The following is a 24205-nucleotide window of genomic DNA, read 5'->3' on the forward strand; positions in this document are numbered from 1 at the left end:
CAATGGATGCTGAAGTGACAGGAGCCTGCTGTGGCCACTAGCATAAGAGCAGAGAGGCGATGAAGTCAATGAAGCATCAGTTGTATAATCAGGCGAGGCATTAGATCGCCCAGAGCAACGATCTAGAGAAGACGTTTTACGTTAATCTCGATTTAGCAGGCTATTTTCTCACCTTAACATGGCAACGAGGACATCTTTACCAAGCCTCTTTGGCCAGGCAGAAGAACGACACAAACGTCCGGCAACGCTATTAGGAATGCAAACATACAAGCACCAAAAATGTTGTGTATGATGAGTTGAGGACTGCCTACTAAACAAGGCCCATGAAGCGGACTGAAAAGCATAAGCATCGGCTCCCGTGTTGCAAAAAGATTTGTTCTGTTGTTGAACACACCAATGTCATGCTGTGCCCTAACCGTTTTCAAAGCTATGAACTGTGCTGCCTTACAAGGTGCCTATTCCCCGTCCATCCCACAGTTGCACTTCTGCTGTCCAGCTGGTGCAGCCCTTGCCGGCTAACTCCACTGCCAGGAGCGTATACCACAACGTTTGGCACACACTCCTTTTTGTCTGAGCAACCTGAGCTTTTCATATGCATTGTCCAGAACTGAGGTGAAGTGCAAGTTTAACTAGTCACCTTAGGGTAAGGCCATATAGTTACCCATGTTCATGAAAGGGCCTCAACTCAAATCGCTTTTAGGATTTACCACAGACCAACATGCAGTGTCTCTGGACTGAGCTGCACGGACATTTCAAGCCAAATGGTGTGATCATTAGTTTCTTCAATAACAAGAATAAAATCTCCTCTCCAGTGCCTTGAAGTGATCAGATGTGACAGCATTGTGGTTGTCTGAGCTATAGCCATGCACCATTCTGCACTTTTTATATGTCAACCCATAGATAGAAGAGCGAGAATTCTCGCGCACATCCGTCGTGCTGCCGTAAGAAATGCGCACGGATTATCGGTAGCGTTTTAATGCTATTAGCATTCTTTGGGAATTTCCCCCCGTTTGCGATATCTCTCTATGTATCTATATGTATGTCCACGTCTAACCTCTTTCCCGCCATCTTAGATCAAAGTTATAACTGCACTACAATGGGCAGTTTATAGTCAAACATAGTGCCTCGGGCTGCTGTGCCGATCGAGGGAACCGGGTTCAAAACCAACCGTTGTACCAACTTGGGTCATTTGCTAAGTATGTGCACGGTGCTCTTCAATGAACATATTTCACTGTGTCAATGGGTATGTAACATTACGTGCTGCATTTTTTAATAAACATTATATAAGTCCTATAATAAACATTTACGCGCTACTACTGACAGATCGATCGCTAGCAATAAAGTCGACAATCTCTGATGAATGCACAGCCACTTTTATGGCGTAACGCCGACAAAGGATAGTACCGGAAAATGAGAGTCACCTGATCCGTGTCCTCGATCCTGAGAAGAAATTTCCCACCGTACTTTCTTGCGAATAAGTAATTGTAGAGGGCTGTCCTTAGGCTTCCCAGGTGCATCTCGCCGGTGGGGCTGGGCGCAAACCGCACTCGAACATCAGACATAGACCGCCTCCAGTGGCACAAGTCGTGCAACGAGAGGATCACTCGCGAGCGAGCGTACTTCCTCCATGACCACATATTGAATCCCGCTTCTGTATCAGCCGAGACGAACAGATGCGCAAAATTAGAGCCCGGACATGGACACTGTGTGCTGTCACATGGCCGAAGTGGGAACACAACTTCGCAACAACTGAATTCAGGATTCAAGGTTTCGATTCGCTAACACTTTAGAAAAGGGATGCAGTACATACACAGACGCTGTCCCGCAGTCAGAACAAGTCGAAAACATCGTAGCGAGAGCAAAATTGAATAGATCTCCTGTGACACGGAGCAATAACAAGTTTCGTTCGCAAGTCGCGGTCATAGAATCGCAGCGACGCCATGCTGCACTGCCAGTTTCGGTTTTGTTGCTAAGATGTATAAGGGGACATTGCACTAGCGCGTAAAAAAGGACTCTGGCAGGAACACAAAAAAAGACACACCGAACGCTAGTTCTTCTTTTCTTACGTTTTTTTGAACATGAAAGACACACCGAACTAGCGGCGTGTGTCCTTCATGTTCCTGTCCATGTTCTAACCGGTAATAAAATGCAAATGAAGCAAACTAGTAGAGCTGCATAGTTCGCCTTCTTTCCTTTTACACGTTTACCCTTTTACACTTTTGCTATGTGCTTTAATTTCTGTATGATTGAAAAACGAATGAAACTCTCTTCCTTGATTTTACCTGGTCACGAGCACTGGATTAAAGAAAAAGAAAGAAGAAATGAAAAGGAGCGGCCGTGCTGTGTAAGCTTACGCTAAGTGTCTAGAAATATATATAGTTTGCTTTTTGGCTTGCTTTTTTGGTTACCCTTCCGTTCCTTGCGCTACACTATCTACAGACCGTAGTTGAGGGGGAAAAAACGAAAACAAAAATGCATTACATTACTATATTGCTCTATGCTTGCGCCTACTTGTGCTTCGATGCATCCGCCCAGTGCCCAGCGCTCATAGAACTTCGGGTACAGCTAGTGTTCTATTTTAGAAGGTTTTCGGGGCAAGGGAAGTTGGTTCTTTATTCTATGGCAAGGGCATCAATTAAGGGTGTGATTTCATGGTGATTCCCATGCAGTGATTCCGCCTAGCAGTCACATCAGCTGAGTATGGACGCTCGAAGATTCCAAAAGACGCAACGCCGTTATTCAATTGCTGCGTCCTGCGACCCTCCTCTGCAACGCTGGCGGTGAGCGAAGAGAAATGCTTTTGTTCGTGCGTACCCGTCACAGGATGATTCGGGTATGCATTAACCAGAATGGCGAAGATTCTGGAAATGTTTGGAAGATTTTTTCCTTTCCTAGAAATCCGAAAATAAGGCCTGTATACAGACCTTGAAAAATTATAGTTTAGATCATTTGTTGCGCCAATGGTTGTACCTAATGTCGGTTCACACTACCGTGCACTTATTTTGATCGCGATTAAGCTCGACCCGGTTCGAAGTTCACGACTGCGATTGGCTCCCTCGCGCAGCTTGCGCAAATGAGCCAATCACGACCGAGAAACTCGATCCGCATCGGTGTTGATCGCGATCAAAAGTGCGCAGTACGTGTTACACCCGTATTTAACACCAACAGATGCTCAGCTTCGATGTGTCGATCGTTGCCTGCATGAAGCGCCTTCTCCACTTTCCTGTGCAGTCACTGACCGCGTGCGCCTCCTGCTCCCGCAAAAACACATATATAGTTGGGCGAGTTGCTTCAGCATTGTAGGCGTGTAAATGCGCCTAAGATACAAGAACGAAAGAAAAGACAAGACACGTAGCGCATCGTGCGACTTGTCCTTTCTTTCGTCCTGTCTCTTATAGAAGCATCACTGTTGCAATCTTATGCACTACTTGTCATTCAAAGCGATAAAATTAGAGCTGAACATAAAATAAGTTCATCTGCAACAAATGTACATATGGTACGTATAAATGACACGCAAGCAGAAGCATATATATGCTCCTGCTCGCACATTTTCTGCAGATTAACTTATTTTAATAATGTTTGCTTGTTGAACAATAGCGCACGCGTGCCACTCAATTAAGAAGAAAGGCTACCTTTAGATAAAATAGCTTTGTAATATATATATATATATATATATATATATATATATATATGTGTGTGTGTGTGTGTGTGTGTGTGTGTGTACTTCCCTTCCTCCATGGACCTTCCTTTCGTACGGGAAAAGCCTTGATGTGTTTGTTTTCTGATCGACGCACAGTTGGGATTTTTTGACAAAACTTTACTGCACGCGGTACATGTGATGACACAGTTTTTTCTTTAGGCTAACGAATTACCGAATACCATTTATTGCTCGTGTTGTACCACGTAACGGCGTTCTGCAGCTTGTTTCTGTATACTACGATGAAGACAAAAAGACAACAAAGCGCTTTTCTCTTCAATTGAGGAGAGGCGTGCGGTGCAAGCTACAGAATCGGCGCCCCGACGTTGGTCAGAGAATGGCGGCCGCTGTTGCAGCTGGAGGCGCAGTTGTCCCCATCCTAATAAGCGGAGAGTAGTTCGAATTGATTCTGCGCATTAGAACTGGCGCCAAGATCAAGCGTTTGTACTATAGTGCCACGGTCCGACCTAAAAATTTGACGTTAGTTTGATCCACTGATCTCTACTAGAGTAGAGGTCAGTTGTTTGATCTTGTGATCAAGCTTGCTAAGGTCACTCTGCCCGTGCTAAGCTCACTTGTTGCTCCGGTTAGCTCAATGTTAGAAAATAAATCGAGAACCACTAATACAGGCGGAACCTTAGAAGACTAGCGTACCAACAATCCGCGCAGCTCCGAACACAGCAAATTGGCAAGGTGAGTTTAAATGTCAGTTTACTTCAGTTTAAAAAAAATCAAATATTGTTCTAGCCGGGTCTATCACATGAAGTGGAGTGAACGGACGCAGATCATTTTGCACTTGTGCACTTTTGTGCCTACGCCCTGGGCCCGTATTACTTTCGGGGATACACATCCCGACTTTCGTAACAGTGTAATTACACGTGACTAGACTGCGTCTTAGTACAGTGTCGGAAACGCTGATCGACTGCGAATATTATCCGGGTCTTCCTGAGTAAGCAAAATAAATAAATAAATAAACAGGTAGAACTATACAATTGCAACTTGTCCGATCCAACGTCCGCACTGCGTCTGTGCTGTTTCACGCGATGTGGCCAACGCATCTGGGAGTGTGTTGTTTAGCGCACGAGCTAAGCCGGCGTTATAAATGTAGTTTACAGACTTCCATCCTCCAACATTCACCGCAGTTTGAATGCTTGAGCCTGAGTAAACAGCACCATAAGGTCCGCAGTAGTCGGCAACGTAAGTTGCAGCCTGAACGGCCCGTAAGTTTTCAATCGCGTTTTTGGCCGTTGGGAGGATCTAGAAACAGTTGGCTAGATTTAGGACAGCCCCAGCAACGCTTGTGTAAGCAACACCGCACAAGAAGTAAAGAAAGTGTACCTGACAGTCTTCGTTTTCTCAGTATACTTGCTTTGCATTTGGCACACTAGCGAGAATGCAAGGGTGCAGCTGTAAGTTTATCTAATAATCAGAAACTTGTGAAAACTTGTTAGTCATCTAAATTTTTACCTTATTGCCAATGTGGTTGTTTGCCTATTGGCGACAGGCCTGGATTGACTGGAGTGTTGACAGTGGGATGTGGACGGAATCATTTTTGATTGCCATTGAGCAGCATGTGCTACACAAGTGGTCTGGGCTAGTCCAGCTATACAAAGAACAAGAGGTTTCCAGTAAGTTGGCTTGCTAGAACTGCCTAGAGCACATGCACTGGAACAAATGTTTGAGACACACATTTGAACTTCTCTCAATGAGATGCATTTACACTGTGTAGTGCACATGCACTGTCCATCTAAACCAGAACTATGGCCACTTTGAAATCCTCTGCATAAGCATATTTGGTTGGAGCCAATCTGAAGGCAGTAAGTCATTCGGAGTGTGACATGCACTGTGACAATGACCTACTGCAACCATACAAGTGCCATAAGAATTTGCCACCTGTACAAATGACAGTGTCATAAGCTTTCTGCTTTTTGAGGCAAGAGCAGGAGCATTGTAAACTCTTGTGTGGCAACAGCTATGCTATGAAGGTGTAGTTGAATGTATTGTGTGACACTCAGAACAGCTCAGCATTAACTGTCCTGAGACAGTTGCAATTGACATTCGGGAAGCAGCCCTTTGGCTGGTGCAAATAGTGCTATATATATTGATAAAAAAGTTTCCAAAGAACTCGAAAAGTGCTAGAAAGGATCGCGGAGTCAGCAGCCAACTGTGCACTTTGCTGGCATGCAGATCTGGGAATAAAGCCTACTGCTCACTGGATTTCCTTTTTTTTTCCTTTTGGCCTGCAACTTGTATTGGTTATCGCACATCATTTCAATCTGGGCAAGGGTCCATAACAGGTATCATTGTAAAGAATAAACTTAATGACCAGATTTAAATTCCTAAAGCAAGCTATATTATGAAAGATGTCATATTTCTTGGTTAAATTTTACTGCTTGGAGCTTTTTAACATGTACCCTTTGCTTTGGGCTCAAGCTGTTTTGCACTCCTTCTTATCAAAATGTTGCTGTTGCAGCTGTGAAGTGAGCCCTCTGTAGTAAGCACCGCTAGGCAGCGGCTGAAGATGAATAAAAAGAACTGCGGTGGAGCAGATGTATGCTCAAGCAATGTCACAAAGGTTCAGTAAAAAAAAAATGTTCGGCCACGATTCTCAGTTGTCATCCTGTCCCGTCGTAGCTAAAGTGGTGATCCTGTCGAACATGCCGACAGCCTGGGGTGGTGAACAACATGCATGCTGCCAGTCACATGAATTCCACAGCCGCCTCTGCTGCCGGGCTCGGACCACGAATCGATTTCTCACCTTTCTGGTTCACCGACCCTGGCCACTGGTTCCTGCAGGTCGAAGCATATTTTACTGTGCAATGGATCACCCTTGAGCCACCACTGTAGCTACGACGGGTAAGGCAGAGATGAGAACTGACAATCGTGGCAGAACGTTTTTTACTGAACCTTTGTGGTGTTGCTTGAACATAAATTCTGTGCCACCGCACTTCATTCCCTTCATCTTCAGCTACCACTTCGTGTTGGTTACTACATCTCTCTCTTGTGCTCAGCAGCAGCACTCCTAAAAAGAGTCGCTATGGGGGGTGCAGTTCGTGATGCTCTCTACCACTAGTAATTGTAGAAATTGTGCAGTGCTAGTGGTAGAAAACATGAGCGAGGTTCATTTCCAGTAAATGAACATGTAAATCTATGCATGTTTCAAACACAGTTAAATTAGAACTTCAGATAATTGAAACCAGTTTTGTAAATTCTGTTGAGGTCAGATTAACAGGCGTTAATTGTACGTTGTTTCCTGATTTACTTTTAATGTTGCACGCGCAAGACTGCAATTGCACTTCTAAAAAGTACTGCACTCCACTGTGTTCTTGTTCAAACATTGTGTCGTAAAAAATTATTCCCTTCCTCCCTCCCTTCCCCATTAATATATCTTTAACTCATTTACAAGTCATGCTAAATACTCCCAGACATAGTGCTGGGGATCGGCACCATGCTTGTAAGTGTGCACCATCATATGAGCTAAATAAAATTGATTTAAGAAAAAAGAAAAACAAGAAACTGCACAAACCTAACCTGTCATTGTTTACTAGCTGTTAAATTGCCAGCAAGCATCATTTTCTGTTAAGAAGTATGGTAATACCTGCCCCCTTCTTTTGTTGCAGCATGTCAACCATTTTCGTTAGGTGCCAGCCCCAAAGGAGAGAGGTAGGGATGTGTGTCTGTGTTTGATGCACCGTTTAAATTGTGTTCTTAGTGATTTAGGGGAAGGAGAAGGGGGAGCATTCCTTTCTGTCATGGGTTTTTTGCTCTGCTGGAGTTGTGGTTTACTAGTGCTATTTGTGTTATCGAAGGAGGTAGTTCACTTGCATGATTCACACTCCTCAGGACCATATCTTTAAATTATTTATCTGGAATTGAAGAACAGATGTGCCAACAAATCCAACCACTCACTGTGTGAACACACATGAACAAAGGATCCTGTATAAAATGACACATATGGAAGCAGATACAGAATACTTGTTGCAAAAAAGATGTGTCATTCACCAGTTGTAAAGTATTTAAAAATAAGTTGAAACTAGTTGCCTAATTTGCAAGCATTAGAGGCCCAAAGGAACAATAAAGAAGGGCATTAAGTTAAGCGAGGTTATAAAGTCATTAAGGATTGCCAAGTTAGCTATAGTCAAGCTAGTTAAGCTTCTGGAATACCAAGACAGGCACTCTTATTGTGAATGGAGGCTTGGAAAGACAAACACATGTAAATAAAAGACAGGTGGTGGCCACCTTGTTGTTCCTGCTCCAGCACTGGCAGCACGTGCTTAAGATTAATTAATCATTTAACGTGGACTGAGATTTTGAAAGGTGGTACGGAGTAAATGCCATCAGAGGAGTCATGAACATGGTTGTGCTTTTAAAATTCTTTATATGGCATCAGCTTTAGTTGGGCTATCTATAAAACACAAAATTAAAAAGAAGTCACAATCCAGTGTTTGTTATTTGGCATATTCACATATGTGCAGTTTTTAATGTAATTGTTATTTGTACAACTTTCAAATTTTGCAGATGAAAGGACAGTGGTGTCCTACACAATTAGAACTTTGTAGACAGCAATATTGTAGGAATATTGAAAAAGGCATCAAATAGATCCTTCACAGGCGCAACATACTCTCCGAAGAGTGCACACCGCCTGAAACAAACAAAAGAAGAGTGCACAAGAGTGGAAGAGTTCCCCCTAGTGACTGTAAGACGCACTACATAGAAAAAGAAAGTTGCAAAGGCAAAACTTGTGTCAAAGACAAGTTGTTTTTATGTGATGGAAGCTTCATACGAAATTGGGAGTTGGTGGCAGGTCATGCCCACTTTCTGGTTCATGCAGCCACTGAAAATTAATGAGGCAAATATTTTAAAAGTTGTGCATGCTCATGTGTTATATGTTTTTTGAAAGCTGAAGACATGCTATCGAAAGAATGCACAATGCGAAAATCAATATTTTGGATCACACACAGTCTCGCCCCACCTTAACAAGGTTTCCACTGCATTCTAAAAGAATTATTTAAGTGTGATAGCAACCTAAAACATGCGAAAATATTTCGGAATTTCTTTACTTGCATGTTCAGCAGTGCCATGCTTTGGCCATGAAATTAAGAAAGGGGAAGCTGGTCCTTCATTTTCTCTACTACTAGTAATGTCTTCCTGCCAGATAAACTTAAATGTAATCCTGAAAAAGCACTTCACAAATCTAAAATGACATAGTGAATCTAAAATGACATAGCGTTGCTCTTTAATCTTGCTTTTACAGTATTTTCTGTGCAAGTTATGTTAAGGCTATGCTGTAGTCTCTCCTCATATTTTCTTTTTTCTGAACTGCCTTTGACTGCAAAAGCTACATTATTTTCTTAATGCTTCACCCATGGCAGTAGGATTTTTAAATTAAGCAGCCTTAAAAGAATACTGGCAGCATGTGTATTATATTTTTGGTGTCAGTAGGTAGCTGTTGACACTGCTATTATAGTATGAAGTCAGAGTTCTTCTAGTATGGAACGAATGCACACCTGCCAACTCTCCCAAATTTTTTTCAGTGTTCACGAATTTAGAGTTCTATGATTTTATGAGCGTCATTTTAAGTTCTCGAAAATTAAATTCTATGCACAAAAATGTTTCAAAGCTCCTGAAAAATCAGGTGGCGCAAGTGTGCAAAAAATAATAAAAAGATTGTATTAGCACCTGTACCACCCTGTTGTGTTAGCCTAAGGTGCCGTTTGAACGAAAGGGTACTTGCTTTAGCAAGCCTATTCCGACAAGTTCCTCAAGCAGGTGAAATTGGCAACAGCAAAGTCCCTGAAAAAGTCACTGTGTGTGTTGCATGTTGGTATGTGCTGTTTAATTTTAAATTTGCTGCTGCTTATGCGGTGCATATAAAGGCAAATGATCATTAACAAAGTGCACATGTATGCCACAGAATGTGTGTGCTCAGGAGAAACATAGTAAAAATGCGTGCTATCCCCCTGTCCCTCCTGTCATGTTCACAAGATTTTTACAAATTTTAATGTACACAGGTTCGCAGACGTGCAATGAATAATGCATCACATGATCAGATCAAGATGCATGATAAATTCAAAAATGTCTTCGGCAGAAGCTGGCCTCAGCCGAAGTTGCTGCAATCGGAAGTGGTAATCGTGTGACATCACAAATTAGTGTGGTCCTTACCAGCAAGCTCAATAGGGTGGTGAGTGCAGGCCACGCTGTGAATCCTTGACCAAACGCTGAGCACACACGTTATCTCCTGCGCTGCCTGATTGGCGATGCCCCCCCCCCGCGGTTTTTTGCACTCAACATGGGATGCACCTCGATTAGACAGCCATCCGCAGTTGCTTCTGTGGGTGTGCAGGGCATTGCCCTCACTTTCTCCTTCCTTATGTCCCGCTTTTACAGCAAATGGGTGCTTAACTTTGGCAACACAGTCGTAGTGCGGCCTTCATCAAAAGCATCAGGCTGTCTGGTGCGTGCTTCAGTGACTGCAACCACACCTGATTGCTGTTTTGTCAAATGTAGCCCGCTTGATGCCTGAAGCCACACTGCACTTGATACTGATTTTGAACTGACTGCATTAAAGGGGATGTAAATGGTTAAGTCGTTACATACTGGGGGAATGGGGCTTCATACGGAACTGGCAGGTATTCAGTGAAAAAGAAAAAAAATCAAAACAAAATAATTTTGGCTTCAGCAGTGGAGATAGGGCATTCAGCAGTCCACCATTTTGAACGAATAACTGGCCAATCTCTAAAACTGAGAGACTACTTTGTGATGAGTGATTGATACATGCCACAGTTGTGTGTGCACATGGGTGTGCCTCTGTTTGCTTCATATGTTTGTGTACTATAATATCATTTGCTGCAAGTGATGTGGTTGCTGCAAGATACTAACACTGTTGCTTTCTCTTGCCATAGAACCCATTATCAGAAGTGTTTACACTGCACAATTATTTTGTTACAGTCTCAGCTCTTGATCAAGAACCTGGAACTACTGCACATAGATCCCCTACATGGTGTCAGATTTGAAGAGTAAGCACACCATAACATCTTTTAATATCCTGAAACACATTGTAGGGTAGCAAACCGGATCTTCCCATCTGATTAACCTCCCTGCCTTGAGTCCCTGAAAAAGTCACTGTGTGTGTTGCTTGTCAGTATGTGCTGTTTAATTTTAAATTTGCTGCTGCTTATGCTCTGCATATAAAGGCAAATGATCATTAACAAAGTGCACATGTATGCCACAGAATTTCTTCTGTCTCTCTATGAAATACATTGTAGTTTTCATCATGAGAATTGTCAAGTTTCCTTGTTTGAGCATTACAGTGCAATCATTCCATTCGGGACTGAAACTATCTGGTGTCTTTTAGTGTTTGTATTTGATAGTTGTATTTGTTTGTACATTTGTGTATTATGTAATACACACTATTTCATTCTGCTATGGAATGCACATTTCTGTGTGAATTATCAGGAGCTTGGATAGTACAACACTGACTAGCTTATAATTCGCTACAAGCTTATGCCTTCATATGCTGGGAAATATACACGCAATGGTCATGTATGTGCATCTTTTTTTTTTTAGAATCTTTCAAAAAACTAGGTACATACAAGGGCAAGCTGGTTTGTCATCCAGCTGTCAACCATGTGTGCTATATAATTTTTCTCAGTAGGACATTTTATGATTGGTATACAAGGTATTGAAACAAAAGTTTTGAAATGTAAGATGACGTATAATGTTTGACTTATCCTATGCACTGTTAATGTGCTTTCATCCACATTAGGCCAGAGAGGTTGCATTGTTTTACCGCAGGTTTCTCCCAAGAATCTTGAAGTTTCAATGTGTACTGAAAACACTGCTAAAAAGCAAGACTTTTGAGATTTGTTTGAATTAACCAGAACTTGGAGTGATTCAAGCTTGAATTATTTCATGTACTATACTGCATTGGACATGAGATCCATAAGGTTGCCAGCAACCTCAGGCTATGTATTTATTTGTTCACAAGTGCTATTAAAACTGTGTGTAGTATGTGGTAGCAAAACACAGAAAGTAAGACCAAGTGCATGTGAGCTGCCCTTTTTGTCACATCCTTTCTTTCTTGCTCATATGATGTAGTTTTGACACTCGAGCGATTCCAAATTTAAATGACTGCACAGCTGCACTGCATGAAGCATTGACATATTGTGTGCGTGCAAATGATGCGAGTATGTTTTGAAGGTTGTTACTGGCCACTTCACATTTCCAGAATACTGAATTGCACTTGAGTTGGCCACAAATTTCATTTCATTTTATTACCTTAAAGGCCCCAATAAAATGGAGCGTTGCATAAGGGGTGGCAAGAATAAAAATACATAGTCACAGTAACAGAACGTTTGTTTACATTTTCGATGAACTTTGATGGGCACATAATGACAGCATCGTCGTTAGGAAGGCCGTTCCAGTCTGCAGCTGTGCGAGGAAAAAAGAATTTGAAAATGTGACGGTGCGTGAGTGTGGACGGGCAACCTGTAGCAGATGGCTGGTGCGGTGAGATATGCATGTAGGAGGAAGGATATAAGGTGCGATGCGCGTAGGGCTATGAAAGAATTTGTAAAATAAAGATAGGCTGGCAATGCGATGATGGAGCGATAAGGGGGATAATGCGGATGCAGTTTTTAAGGAGGAAACGCTAATATCAAAGGAATATGATGAGTGGATGAAACGAGCAGTGCAATTTTGTACAGATTCAAGATCATTAATTAGGTATGCTTGATGAGGATTCCAAATAGGCGATGCAAATTCTCGTTTTTACCTGACAAGTGATTTGTAGGCTAACAATTTTACATGTTGAGGAGCATGATGCAGATGGCGTTTTAGAAATTCTAACGTCCTGTTCGTGGATGGTATGACGTTCGTAACATGCCAATTCCAGGAAAGATCGCTCGAAAGGGTTACTCCTAAATACTTGTACGAATGAACTAGTTCTACCGGAACTTCAGAGATTACGTATGAAAATACGAGAGAATTACGGTGATGGTGAATGGAAAAATATTTACACTTACGTGGGTTAAGTTCCATTAGCCACTCGTTACACCAGCCCTGGACAGCATTAAGATCACTTCGAAGAGAAGATTGGACAGCGGTGGAAGTAATAGCACAATATATCACACAATTGTCCGCGAACATACGTATGCTAGATGTTACGGTTAATGGTAAATCATTTATGTATATTAGGAAAAGTAGCGGGCCGAGCACGGATCCCTGCGGGACGCCTGATGTTACAGAGACTGAACTAGAATTCCTATTATTATTGGTGACGAATTGTGAACGATTAGTCAAGAATTCTTCAATCCACTTCAGTATATTAGGGTGAATTTTTAAGTGGGAAAGCTTTATCAGAAGGCGCTTATGGGGTACTTTATCAAAGGCTTTAGCAAAATCTAAAAATATTACGTCAGACTGAAGATTACAATCAAGGTTAGAGTGCAGATTGTGTAAGAAAGTGGCAAGCTAAGTCTCGCAGGAGTAGCCGTGGTGAAAACCATGCTGGGCAGGATTGAAAAAGTTATTAGTGTCGAGAAATGCCATGATGTGAGTATGGATTACGTGTTCCATGATTTTGCAGGGAATACTAGTTAGAGAAATGGGACGGTAATTTAGAGGTGAGTTCTTGTTACCTGATTTGTTGACTGGAACGACCTTCCCTTGTTTCCAATCTTTGGGCAGTTGGCCTGTGAGGAGTGACTGAGTGAATAACAAGCACAACAGAGATGAACATGTATCTTTGGTGTTCTGCAGTATCTTAGTGTTGATGTTGTCTATGCCAGCAAAGGATGAAAGCTTTAAGTTTTCTATGAGGGACAAAATCCCCTCTGAACAAAATGCAAGTGAAGGCATTGTCTCCTGAATAATTGCGTGGTTTGGAGAAACAGCTGGATCGGTTTCATTAGTAAACGCGGATGAAAAAGCTGCGTTAAAAATGTTGGCACATTCGGATTCACAGATAGTTTCACCTGATGCATCGATGAGGGAAATTGTGCATGTATTCTGGGTGTTAATGACTTGCCAGAACCTGTGGGGGTTAGTAGACAACATGTTTGGCAGGTCATAATGAAAGAAAGAGTGTTTGGTTTCTCGTACATTTTGTAGGCATGTTTTTTCAGCTGCATAATACTTGTCCCAATCGTTCTGACTAGGCCGCAACTTGGCTGAACGGAAAAGACGCTTCTTTTTGTTTTCAAGACGTTTGAATGTATTTGTGAACCAAGGGTTTAGGTGGTTAGTTCTTATATTTATGCTTGGAAGAAACCTGTCAACCAAACCTTCAATTTTTGTCTTAAACAAGTACCAGTTATCGTGGATAGATCTTTGATTAAAGTCAGTCTGAAAAATGGGGTAAGGATGTGCGAAGTTCATTATTTATGGCAGTATAGTTTCCTTTTCATAAAGTTGGATGGTACGTTTGCTAGTTGGCGGTGAAAATGGTTTAATAGTGAAGTCGACTTGTATGACTTGGTGATCGCTGACTCCTGGTAGATGCGTGATGGAATGAACGTATTCCGGATTTTCCGTTAATATTAGGTCGAGAATGTTAGTGCAGTCCTCAGTTACACGGGTTGGCTCCGATATAATTTGAACAAGATTAAAATTAAGGCAGACATCAAGAAATTCCTTAGCATTTCTATTACCTGTGGTAGTTAGATTTTGTGCAGTGCTGTGCAAATTTTGTGCAAATTTTGTGCAAATTTTGTGCAATTGACTCTTGCTTTTATCTTGCTTAACCAGGGAAGACTTCCGAGGCAAGAACGCTTCCACCACTGTCCGACACGTGCTTCATGGTCTCTACTGTGCCCATGACAAGAAGGCAGCACAAAAGAAGTTGAAGTAAAATATTTTACTTTACTCAATCATGTAGTGCAATTTGCAAGCTAACTCAGCAAGGGGTCACCTTAGCTTAGATACCATATTTGTTTGAACTTATGTTCATTTGCTGAAATGAGAAAATAAATAGTAATAATAATTTTAATAATAATAATAACCAAGTTCCTTGAATGAGATCTGACTACAATATTATGCGATGTTCCGTGAACAGATTGCTTTATTATTTTATGCATGAATGCCATGCCTCCTCAAATTTATTGAATGTTTTCTTGAAAACCTGTTGTTACAAATAGTGCTTAAAAAAAGTTAAATATTGTGTTTTCACACCTCACTGCTTTGTACATCTTGGACATGTTAGATTCGAATGTTTTCGAGGATTCCAAAACGTTCACTTTTTTTGTCACATCACTCATCGTTGTCACCCACACCAGCAATGCTTGATTGGTCATCACTTTGTTTGCCACACAGTTGACTTCAGTTCTGTCCATTACTTACGAAATGCACCACTTTAGGAAAGGTCGCAGGATGAGTTGCAAGATAGCGCTTGTCCTTCTGGTTCTAGTCTCCGTCTGTGTCACTTCGCTCTACAATTCAAAATAATGTCACAAGATGAGTCAAAGCTAGAATGACTTGTCCATTTTGCCACCTATCCTTAAGATGCATTCGCACCAGTGATCGGCAGAGGTCGCACAACCAATTGCGAATGCTGACCAAGGAGCGAGTCACGGTGACCGTCGTTTTTACTGGTTAGCACAACCTGCACATCACCGTGCTGAAGTCTCACAATTGGTGACGTCTGTGTCTGTTTGCACTGCCGTCGTCACGTAAATTAAACGCCATTGTATACTGATGTCCCACTCCTATGCCACTGATGGTTTCAGTCGTTCTGTGACGGCAGTGTGTGACTGACCTGAAACGGTTGCTTTTTGATCAAAGCGACCACTTGTGATCGGTCACTTTGTGACCAACTTAGCCACGCGACCTCTGCGAGTAGTCAGTGCGAATGAGGCCTTAATGGCGTGTTGTTACGATTGGTCAGGTTTAGCTGATGCACTTTCTCAGTCAGCCGACCTGTATAGTGATTGGGCTGTAGTCCTTAATCATATTGTTAAAGTGCACATGATTAACGCTTACAACATGTAGAAGCCTCAAGCCCCCGTCATACGAAACCTTGTACCACACCCTTAAATCTAAAGCCTTTGTCTCAAATGTTTTGTAATGTATGATATGCTAAGATTTGAATAAATACAGCACGTTTATGTGTGGGCTCATGCAGAAATGTCTGGCCAGTCAAGCCTGGGGAGCCTGACAAAGAATTCCGTGCAGTGATTGTTACCTGGATCTCAACGCTGCAAGTAAGTGGGATGTCCATCATTGTGTGCTTGAAACACTCATCTCAGCTGTGACCAGACACGACATAAGAATAACACTGGCTCTATACTCAGCCTCCCCTATGGTCAGTAATATGATTTGCAGATGAACTGAATTTCTGGTGCCTTTATTTATCGGATATCACCACAAGCAATACCTAAGGGGAGTCTGTAACTATATAGGTATTTACCACCGTTGCTGTACATTTTTAGCTGCCAAGTCATTTGGATATACTTGGACATTTGAGTAAACTGACAGCTCAAAATAAAAGGCCATTTTCAGGCAATTATTGCTCATAAACATCAAGCCTTGCTGTGATTGTGCGAGGAGTTCGTTTGCCGGTCTGCATTGACAAAGTTGCTGTAATGCATTAGTTATAATGCAGGAAATTAGTCATTGAGCGGATAGCATTCATTCGCTTGTGTGCTGGGAATTATAAGAGGATTGGCATAGAAAAAATGGGTTATTTTTGCAGTCTTTACTTCTGCAGCAGGGGATTACTAATGCAGTGCAACGAAATTACTGACTCAAGAAGATGACATGAACACGTCAGTGTACTTATATTTTACTCTTGTGCCCGTGTTGTCTTTAAGCTACACAAGTACTAATCTAATATGGTGTACCAACGAGCCTGATTTGCAACTCTGGGGCCCTATAGCGTAAAACTATTCCAGTCTGTTTTTATTCTAAATTGGCCGTTAGCCTTCCTGATCGGTCAGAATGGTTCGGGTACGGTCTGTATGGGCAGGCGCCACACCCATATGGGCAAAGTTCGAGCCATTTTCACCTATCACGCAGGGCTGATGGCCGATTTGGAATAAAAACAGATTGTAATAGTTTTACATTATGCCAACCCTGGTAACTGGTATAGGTTTGGTGAAGTTTATATTAAGTTGAATTTGTTCCTCTGTGATATCTCTACCTCATGAACACAGTGTTGTCAGAAAAAATTAGCTAGCTATGGTGGTAAGAATTAAGCAACTGTACAATATTTCAGTGACAAAGTGTGCTTAGATATAGCAAACAGGCATTTTTAAGGCCTGCAATTAATGTTGCCATTTTTTCTTGCATATCATTCTGACAGCAGGGGATTACTAATGCAGTGCAACGAAATTACTGACTCAAGAAGATGACATGAACACGTCAGTGTACTTATATTTTACTCTTGTACCCTTGTTGTCTTTAAGCTACACAAATACTAATCTAATATGGTGTACCAACGAGCCTGATTTGCAACTCTGGGGCCCTATAACGTAAAACTATTCCAGTCTGTTTTTATTCCAAATTGGCCGTTAGCCTTCCTGATCGGTCAGAATGGTTCGGGTCCAGTCTGTATGGGCAGGCGCCACACCCATATGGGCAAAGGAGATCAAATATGCTAAGCTGACATTCTTAAGTAGCATGAGTTCCGTATATCATGGTAGAGACTCTGCAAGTACTACTAGAAAAAGAAGTGTCTGAACCCCTGGTCCTATACTCGTGGAGAACTTTCTCTGGCTATTAAGGGAAAGCTACAAGCGCACCAATCTTAGGGGTCTTAGCTACGAGCACACCAGTCGCCGTCATCTGCAAGCCTTCATGGAGTGTAGATCGAGTTTAAGGTGAACCCTTTTCAATGTGCTTTGTCATCTGCGCAGTGAATTGTTTGTTAAAGCAGTGTTACGCGGTGAAGTTTTGCATTACACTGGGTAAAACTGCGAGTGAGACCCATGATATGATAAGACTGCTTATGGGCGTGATGCCATGGGTCGATCAAGTGTTTTTTAGTGGCACAAATAGTTTCGGGAAGAAAGAGAGCAAGTTGAAGATGAGCAACAGTCAGGATGCCCTTCAACGGCATAAGGTGATGAAAACTTTGTGAAAGTGCGGAATCTTTTGAGCTCCGACCGTAGATTGAATGTGCAGATGATATCAGAACAGTTGAACTGGCCAAAAACTGTTGTGCACGAAATTGTGACCGAAAACTTCGGATTGAGAAAAGTTCGTGCAATTGGTGCCGAAGGTGTTAACCGTTGAACAAAAACAAAGATGTCTTGTGATTTGTCAAGAACTTCTTCATTGTGTTTGTGACGATCCAAATTTTCTTGGCAATGTTGTCACCGGAAACGAGTTGGGGCTTCTTGAGTATGACCCCGCGACAAAGTGCCTTTGCTGTGAATGGCACACCTCCGTCTCACCTCGCCCAAAAAAAGCTTTCATGAGCAAATTGAAAATAAAATTGATGTTGATCATCTTTCTTGACTGCAAAGGTGTGGTTCACAGAGAGTTTGTACCGCCTGATCAGGCTGTGGGAGCTGAAGAACATTCCAGTTTCTGCGTTCTAGGGAGCCTTAAGTTATTGCAGAGTTGCTGGAAACGCTGTGTTGATGCAGAAGGGGCATATTTTGAAAACTATTAAGTTGATGTGTCAAAATTGTGGATAAATTAACAAAATGTTCTGTCCTGCTACTTTTCAGACAAACCCTGTAAGACCACCTACACAGTCAAACCTTGTTATAATGAAATGGGTTTTAATGAGCAAATTTATATAATGAAGTAATCATAATACCCTTTGTAGCTCACATAGAAAGCCATGAATTTAAAATGTTATTTTAATGAAGCAAGTATTTTCTTTAAAATGGACATAACCAATCTTTCTTTAGTTCAGAATGAAGGTCTGCTGATCATCTTGGGCAGAAATCTGGGGGTGTGCGACAGTGCTTTGCAACTTGTCTCATACGGTTGTTCAAAGCTCCCTTGAGCTGTTGGCCATCTGGTAACACGGAAAACTGTATACGCTGCTGAGTCAGTGGCCATGCATGCACTCCTCTGCGGCTGCTTCGCATTACAGTCTACCAGCAGTGCTGACTCCTGCACTCTCCTGCACTTGTGTTTAGTAGGGTGTGTCTTAGGCGAAGGTTTTGTGCTATTACACCAGGATATAGTGCAAACATTGAAGCACATGGCTTGTAGTACGAGGAGAAAAGGTGCTTCGGAATATGCTGCACTATCCGATTGCGGCCGAAACAAATAACTGTATGTGCATTGTAAGGGGTCCTCCACGTCCTGCGATTGCATTTCATAATGATTCATTTCATTTTTCATATATTTTTCTTTCTTTGTCATCAGTTCAGAAGAAGCCAGGGCAGCCGTCACTGCCAGGGTCAGGCACTCGGCACAATGAACAAGAATAGAAAATGAAATGGATTATTTCAAAATATGACGCCGGCTTATGTTTTTAGCGATTGTTATGCTTATCAGTGTATCATAAAAGTTCCAGTAGAACACTGCAAGCCTTTCATTTCGTATACAATGCTCGTTGCTGTACACGGGCAGAGATGAAGCTCTGCAAGCCTCTGAATTCATGCAATGGCCCTTGCTGGATGCCACTGTAAAAAGACCTCCTTTTATCAACTGTATGGACACTCCAGGCGAATTTTCATCATCGTTGTAGCAATGATGTTTCGTATGAAGTTCAAGTGTGATAACATGCCATCATGCCCTGCACACCGTATGCTGTGAGGAAAAGCATGCGCACTGTCTTCTTGCATGCCCAGTGTTGGAGGTAATGTAATCATGCATGCAAGGGGGGGGCAAGTGTGTTTCTTCTTGTAGCCCATCCGTGGCTACAAGAGGAAATTAATTAGTTAATTAATTAGTTAGTTGAATGTTTACTGCACTTTATATGGCTCGTAAAACTATGAACCTATTTCGTGTAGTTGTCTAATACCTTGCTATCGCTATCAATGCTTTGAAACTATGGCTTTCTTTGTTTGCTTAGAAGCATCCACTCACTCACAGCGACAGCTGTTGTATGAAATCAGAGGCTTGCAGTGTTCAACTGGTACACTCACTATATGTAGTAGGACCGGTTGTGCCATTACTTTTGCTCTCACTATGACGTTAAAGACAAATTAGTGTTGACAGCAGCATTAGAAATAGCAATCAGCTCACTGATGAAGACGAAAAAGAAAACAATCTTTTGCAATCCTTCAGCTATTCACAGTGTGTTTTTCCATCGGCTTACCTGGTGGCTACCAACTGCACTCAACCTCCTTCCTTTTCTTGCAGCTAATGTCGCCCATGAGGGCAAACAACTGCTATAGTGATGTTATATAATATAGTAAAGTAAGTGCCACCCTTCCTTCAACTTTGTTTAGTGAAGTCCTGTTGTGCTTCAAGGATTGGAGTAGAATTATTGCACCACATCCGTTTTGTGAACTTATAGAGGACATCAAGGTACACAGAAATGACTTCAAAAAACAAAGCAACACACCAAATGTAAAACCTTGTAAACAAACGTAGATTGGGACAAGGAAACGACTTGTTTGGCATTAGCGTGAAAGCTGCCATGGAAGCAGTAAATAAACTTCCAAACTTTTGCTTCAGCAAAATTTTTGCAGAAGAACGTGGGGTACTTATCGATGCTGTTTTGACTGCTGCTTACAGGAGAACCACACTGCTGCCCCCTTCCTTCAAGGATTCAGCGCAGCTCTCCTTCTGCGCCCAGGAACACCACAGTGCTCAAAGTTCCTCACTGGGCTGTCCACCTTTGTGCTTCAAGACAGGCTAAAGGATAAGATAGACCTGGCCTATGACTTTAGTCATGGAGCTGTGAATCTAAATGTTATCAAGTTTGTTACACAGAAAAATAAGTCCACTTTTATCAATTTGCAAAAGCAACACAATGCAATTGAAGCAAACTATGCGGATGAGGAAAGGTTGGTCAGCATTTGTTACTTTGCGACTTCTTCCAAACCTTTTATGTTTGTTCGTCTAGTCTGGCTCTTCTTAGCATGCTGCGAAATGCCATGTAATCGAATAGAAGGCAAATTTTGCATGGCCCAAGCAGGAGTGGGAATAAGCAAGATTTAGTACATAGTAAAGGGGCCATGACACCAAATTTTTGAGCTTGAATATGCATTGCACATTAAACCGTACACATCCCACAGCAAGCCGGCAAAGTTTGAGCCCATTTGGTGTGGTGGAAAATTTGTATTTGAATTCTTTTATATCGCTGTTGAACCATGCAGCTGCGTGGCAACACTGATGCATGATGAAATGAAGTGTGTTTGGCCATTGGTTCTGCATGGTCAATGTACATGGTATACCTGTGGTTTCCTATTCGAATGCGTGTATCAGAAGTCAGCCTGACATAGTTTCTGCAGGCCCAAAATAACTTTTTGTTTGTTTGTTTGTTTGTGCTGTTTTTATTTTGCAAGTGAAAGAATTGTGGGCACAATGTGATTGTGACACCTTTGCTGTGCTATTGGGTGCCAGAGTGGGCCGAGCTATAAAGGCCAACTCACATGTATGCTTGCCAGCGTGCCTACACATGCGCAGATCATGTGGGACAGATTGTATGCATCCATGTGTGGTGCAAGCACAGGTATCCATTCCAGACATATATCGGTGCTTGGCTGCTTTGTGTTTCTGCACACCTGGCTATGCAGATACCGTTAGCACTTGGTGAGGCAGGTTTATGTCATGCGAGAGAATGAGCTTTTTGCTTACATATTGAGCTGATATAATGACTCTAGAAATAAAACAATTGTATTTAGCAATATTTAAACATCTTGAAGCACTGTCAGTAACAAAGTACGAAACGATGTCTGTCAAAACGGGTATGAGTGAGCCAAGCAGGCGTGTGCTGGAGTGGTGCGTCTCTTGTAGATGCAAACCACAATTTCTCGGAAGGTGCGGCAAACAAAAGGTATTAGGCGGGCTCCTCGGCAACCACACATGTGGTCTCGCCTTAAGACTCTGGCGAGGCGCATATGTGGTTTGTGAACGTATCAGAGCAGACAACAGAGTAGTGCTCCTGCAGATCAGCCATGCCAAAATGACCATTACTGCTGGTGGGAGGGCCTCAGAGGCAGTGAATTCAAATTGAAATTTTTGGTTGAAATGTGTGCTGAAAGCCCAGTTAGTTTGTGTGTAATTGTTTTGGCACCTTTGCTCTCAATTACAATGATAAACTGTTAATAGTTGAATGACCATGTCATTGCCCCTTTAGTATTCAATACAATATACCTACGTAATAATACCAGGATGCGTTGTTGGGCAAGTTGGTTCATTGTAATAGGAAACATTGATTGCGCTTTCTAGACAATCACATGTAAGAAGACAGGACAGGCGCAATTTTTTCCAAGCGGGGAAGTACCAGGTTGAGCGTTTGCCTCCAGTAGAATTCCGTAGTCTGAGCCGTCTGTCGCCTTATACCTTGCCATTTGATTGTAGCTAACCAATGAGGATCCCTGGAAAAGCACAGGGCTCGAAGCATGTCCTGGTACAAGCGGATTTGACGCCATAGTTCCGATCGCATGATCTTGCAGATGCGTTTTGCATGTCCTACTGAAGGTTTTAGGTGTCCAAACAGGGCATTGACTTCATCCGGGATGTAGCCTTTCTTGAGGTATAGGCCCACAAGTCTTGCACAGCAGGAAGTGCTGATGATACCCGACATGACCGCTGATACTTGGCATGATGAAGGGAGAACACAAAAGGAAGAGCCCGATGTAGAAGAAATGAAGTTTAGCAGGATGCGTTGTTGGGCAAGTTGGTTCATTGTAATAGGAAACATTGATTGCACTTTCTAGACAATCACATGTAAGAAGACAGGACAGGCGCAATTTCGCGTTTTGCATGTCCTACTGAAGGTTTTAGGTGTCCAAACAGGGCATTGGCTTCATCCGGGATGTAGCCTTTCTTGAGGTATAGGCCCACAAGTCTTGCATGGCAGGAAGTGCTGATGATACCCGACATGACCGCTGATACTTGGCATGATGAAGGGAGAACACAAAAGGAAGAGCCCGATGTAGAAGAAATGAAGTTTAGCAGGATGCGTTGTTGGGCAAGTTGGTTCATTGTAATAGGAAACATTGATTGCGCTTTCTAGACAATCACATGTAAAAAGACAGGACAGGCGCAAACATTGCGCCTGTCCTGTCTTCTTACATGTGATTGTCTAGAAAGCGCAATCAATGTTTCCTATTGTAATAACACCAGGTGCATGTTCTTTTTTTAAAACTGAACCAAATGTTTAAAAATTGCTTGTGGTAAATATGTAGCACATTTCTACTCCTGGAGCTGGATTACCTAAATTAGCAGACATTATTTTCATGAGAAGCTTAAATGCTTAATTGACTAATTAATCAAATATTATGAAATTACCTTTGTAATTATTTACTTTATGGCACATGTTGCAATTTATTAATTATAACTGTTGGATATGCAAGGTATATCCATATAAAGCAAATTGTGAGGACACCAGTCTGGAGATCCGTCTTCTAGAAATCTGTGGCATAATACATTGGTGTTAGTTATTTTTGAGCATCAATGTATGAAAAGGTGTTTTCGTTAAAAATGTAAATGGATCAACAGTGAATCTTTACCTTAAGTTTGATGGCACTGCTCTCAAAACTAGTGCTTTTTTCAAAGTTTGTTCGAAGTGACTGTACCTTTGGAGCTCATTGGCTTGAAACATAGTTTGTATTTATTTTCATTTATTTGTCTAAGAATGCATCCAATCTTATCAGAGATTATAACTAAAAGGGCACATAAAACATGTTGTTTATAGGTTCTGACAGCGAGCTGGCAAGAAGTGGGCATATTGGCAGGAGCACGAGCATTAAATAATGCGCATGCCACAATGCCATGTCTCGAAACCAGGTGCTTGGTTTGTTGGAGGGCGCAAGAATGCAGTCGGGCGCATGCTCACAGATCCCGTACTGGGTATTACATGAGAGGGTGGGGGGGGGGGGTCATACATGAGTAGACACTGTAATTGTGACATCCCTGTTACCGATAGCAAGTTTTGTTACCCATAACTTGAACTAACTTGAGTGAACAACTTATTGAAGTTCTCTAAATTTCATTGAAGTAAATTTTTATTGTACTCATATGCACGCTCACTTGATCCTTAATTTGTTTCCCCGTCTTATTGCTTTTGGCAGGCACTTGAAAGAATTGCTGTCAGACTTAAATATGTCACTGCGATCTTTGAGAGCTGAGGTGGAGAAGTAAGTTGCCATTGCATTTATATTACTTTTTGTGCTGTTTTTAACTTGGGGTGGATGCTTGGCATTGTTCATATAGCTTCGACTTGGCAGATAAAGAGGTACGAAGATTCCGTACATTAGCGCAGATTTGTAAGCAAGTTTTACAGCATCATTGTTGTAATGCACGTCGTTCGTTGTTTCATGGTGACTTGTTGACAGTCAGCCCTATCCAATGCCTCCCTGGGAATTCACCAGCATCGCAACTAATAAGCCAACCAAGTTACGATGCAGCGATACAACTGGTATCATTGACGAA

At 42.0% G+C, this 24205-nt stretch overlaps 2 protein-coding genes across 7 annotated transcripts in view; one reads left to right on the forward strand and one right to left on the reverse strand.

The window, feature by feature from the left end:
- Window positions 1–2086, reverse strand: part of GluRS-m (putative glutamate--tRNA ligase, mitochondrial) — a 38529-nt gene extending 36443 nt beyond the window's left edge. The window contains exons 1-2 of one of the 2 annotated variants that reach the window (XM_055076574.2): window positions 1811–2086; window positions 1422–1651 (exon numbers count right to left, since the gene is read on the reverse strand). In XM_055076574.2, coding sequence (XP_054932549.1) covers window positions 1422–1637 — 216 coding nt within the window. In that variant the 5' untranslated portion in view covers window positions 1638–1651; window positions 1811–2086. Of the gene's footprint in view, window positions 1–1421 lie in introns of both variants that reach the window. The other variant, XM_072286510.1, reaches the window with a different exon arrangement.
- A 182-nt stretch (window positions 2087–2268) lies between these two features.
- Window positions 2269–24205, forward strand: part of LOC126541378 (uncharacterized) — a 39419-nt gene continuing 17482 nt past the window's right edge. The window contains exons 1-8 of one of the 5 annotated variants that reach the window (XM_072286511.1): window positions 2269–2344; window positions 2670–2780; window positions 7318–7360; window positions 10646–10713; window positions 14444–14542; window positions 15816–15894; window positions 20339–20610; window positions 23845–23910. In XM_072286511.1, coding sequence (XP_072142612.1) covers window positions 2701–2780; window positions 7318–7360; window positions 10646–10713; window positions 14444–14542; window positions 15816–15894; window positions 20339–20610; window positions 23845–23910 — 707 coding nt within the window. In that variant the 5' untranslated portion in view covers window positions 2269–2344; window positions 2670–2700. The other 4 variants (XM_072286512.1, XM_050188139.2, XM_072286514.1 and 1 more) reach the window with 4 other exon arrangements.

This window comes from Dermacentor andersoni, chromosome 2, assembly GCF_023375885.2.
Source record: "Dermacentor andersoni chromosome 2, qqDerAnde1_hic_scaffold, whole genome shotgun sequence".
Taxonomy (NCBI): Eukaryota; Metazoa; Arthropoda; class Arachnida; order Ixodida; family Ixodidae; genus Dermacentor; species Dermacentor andersoni.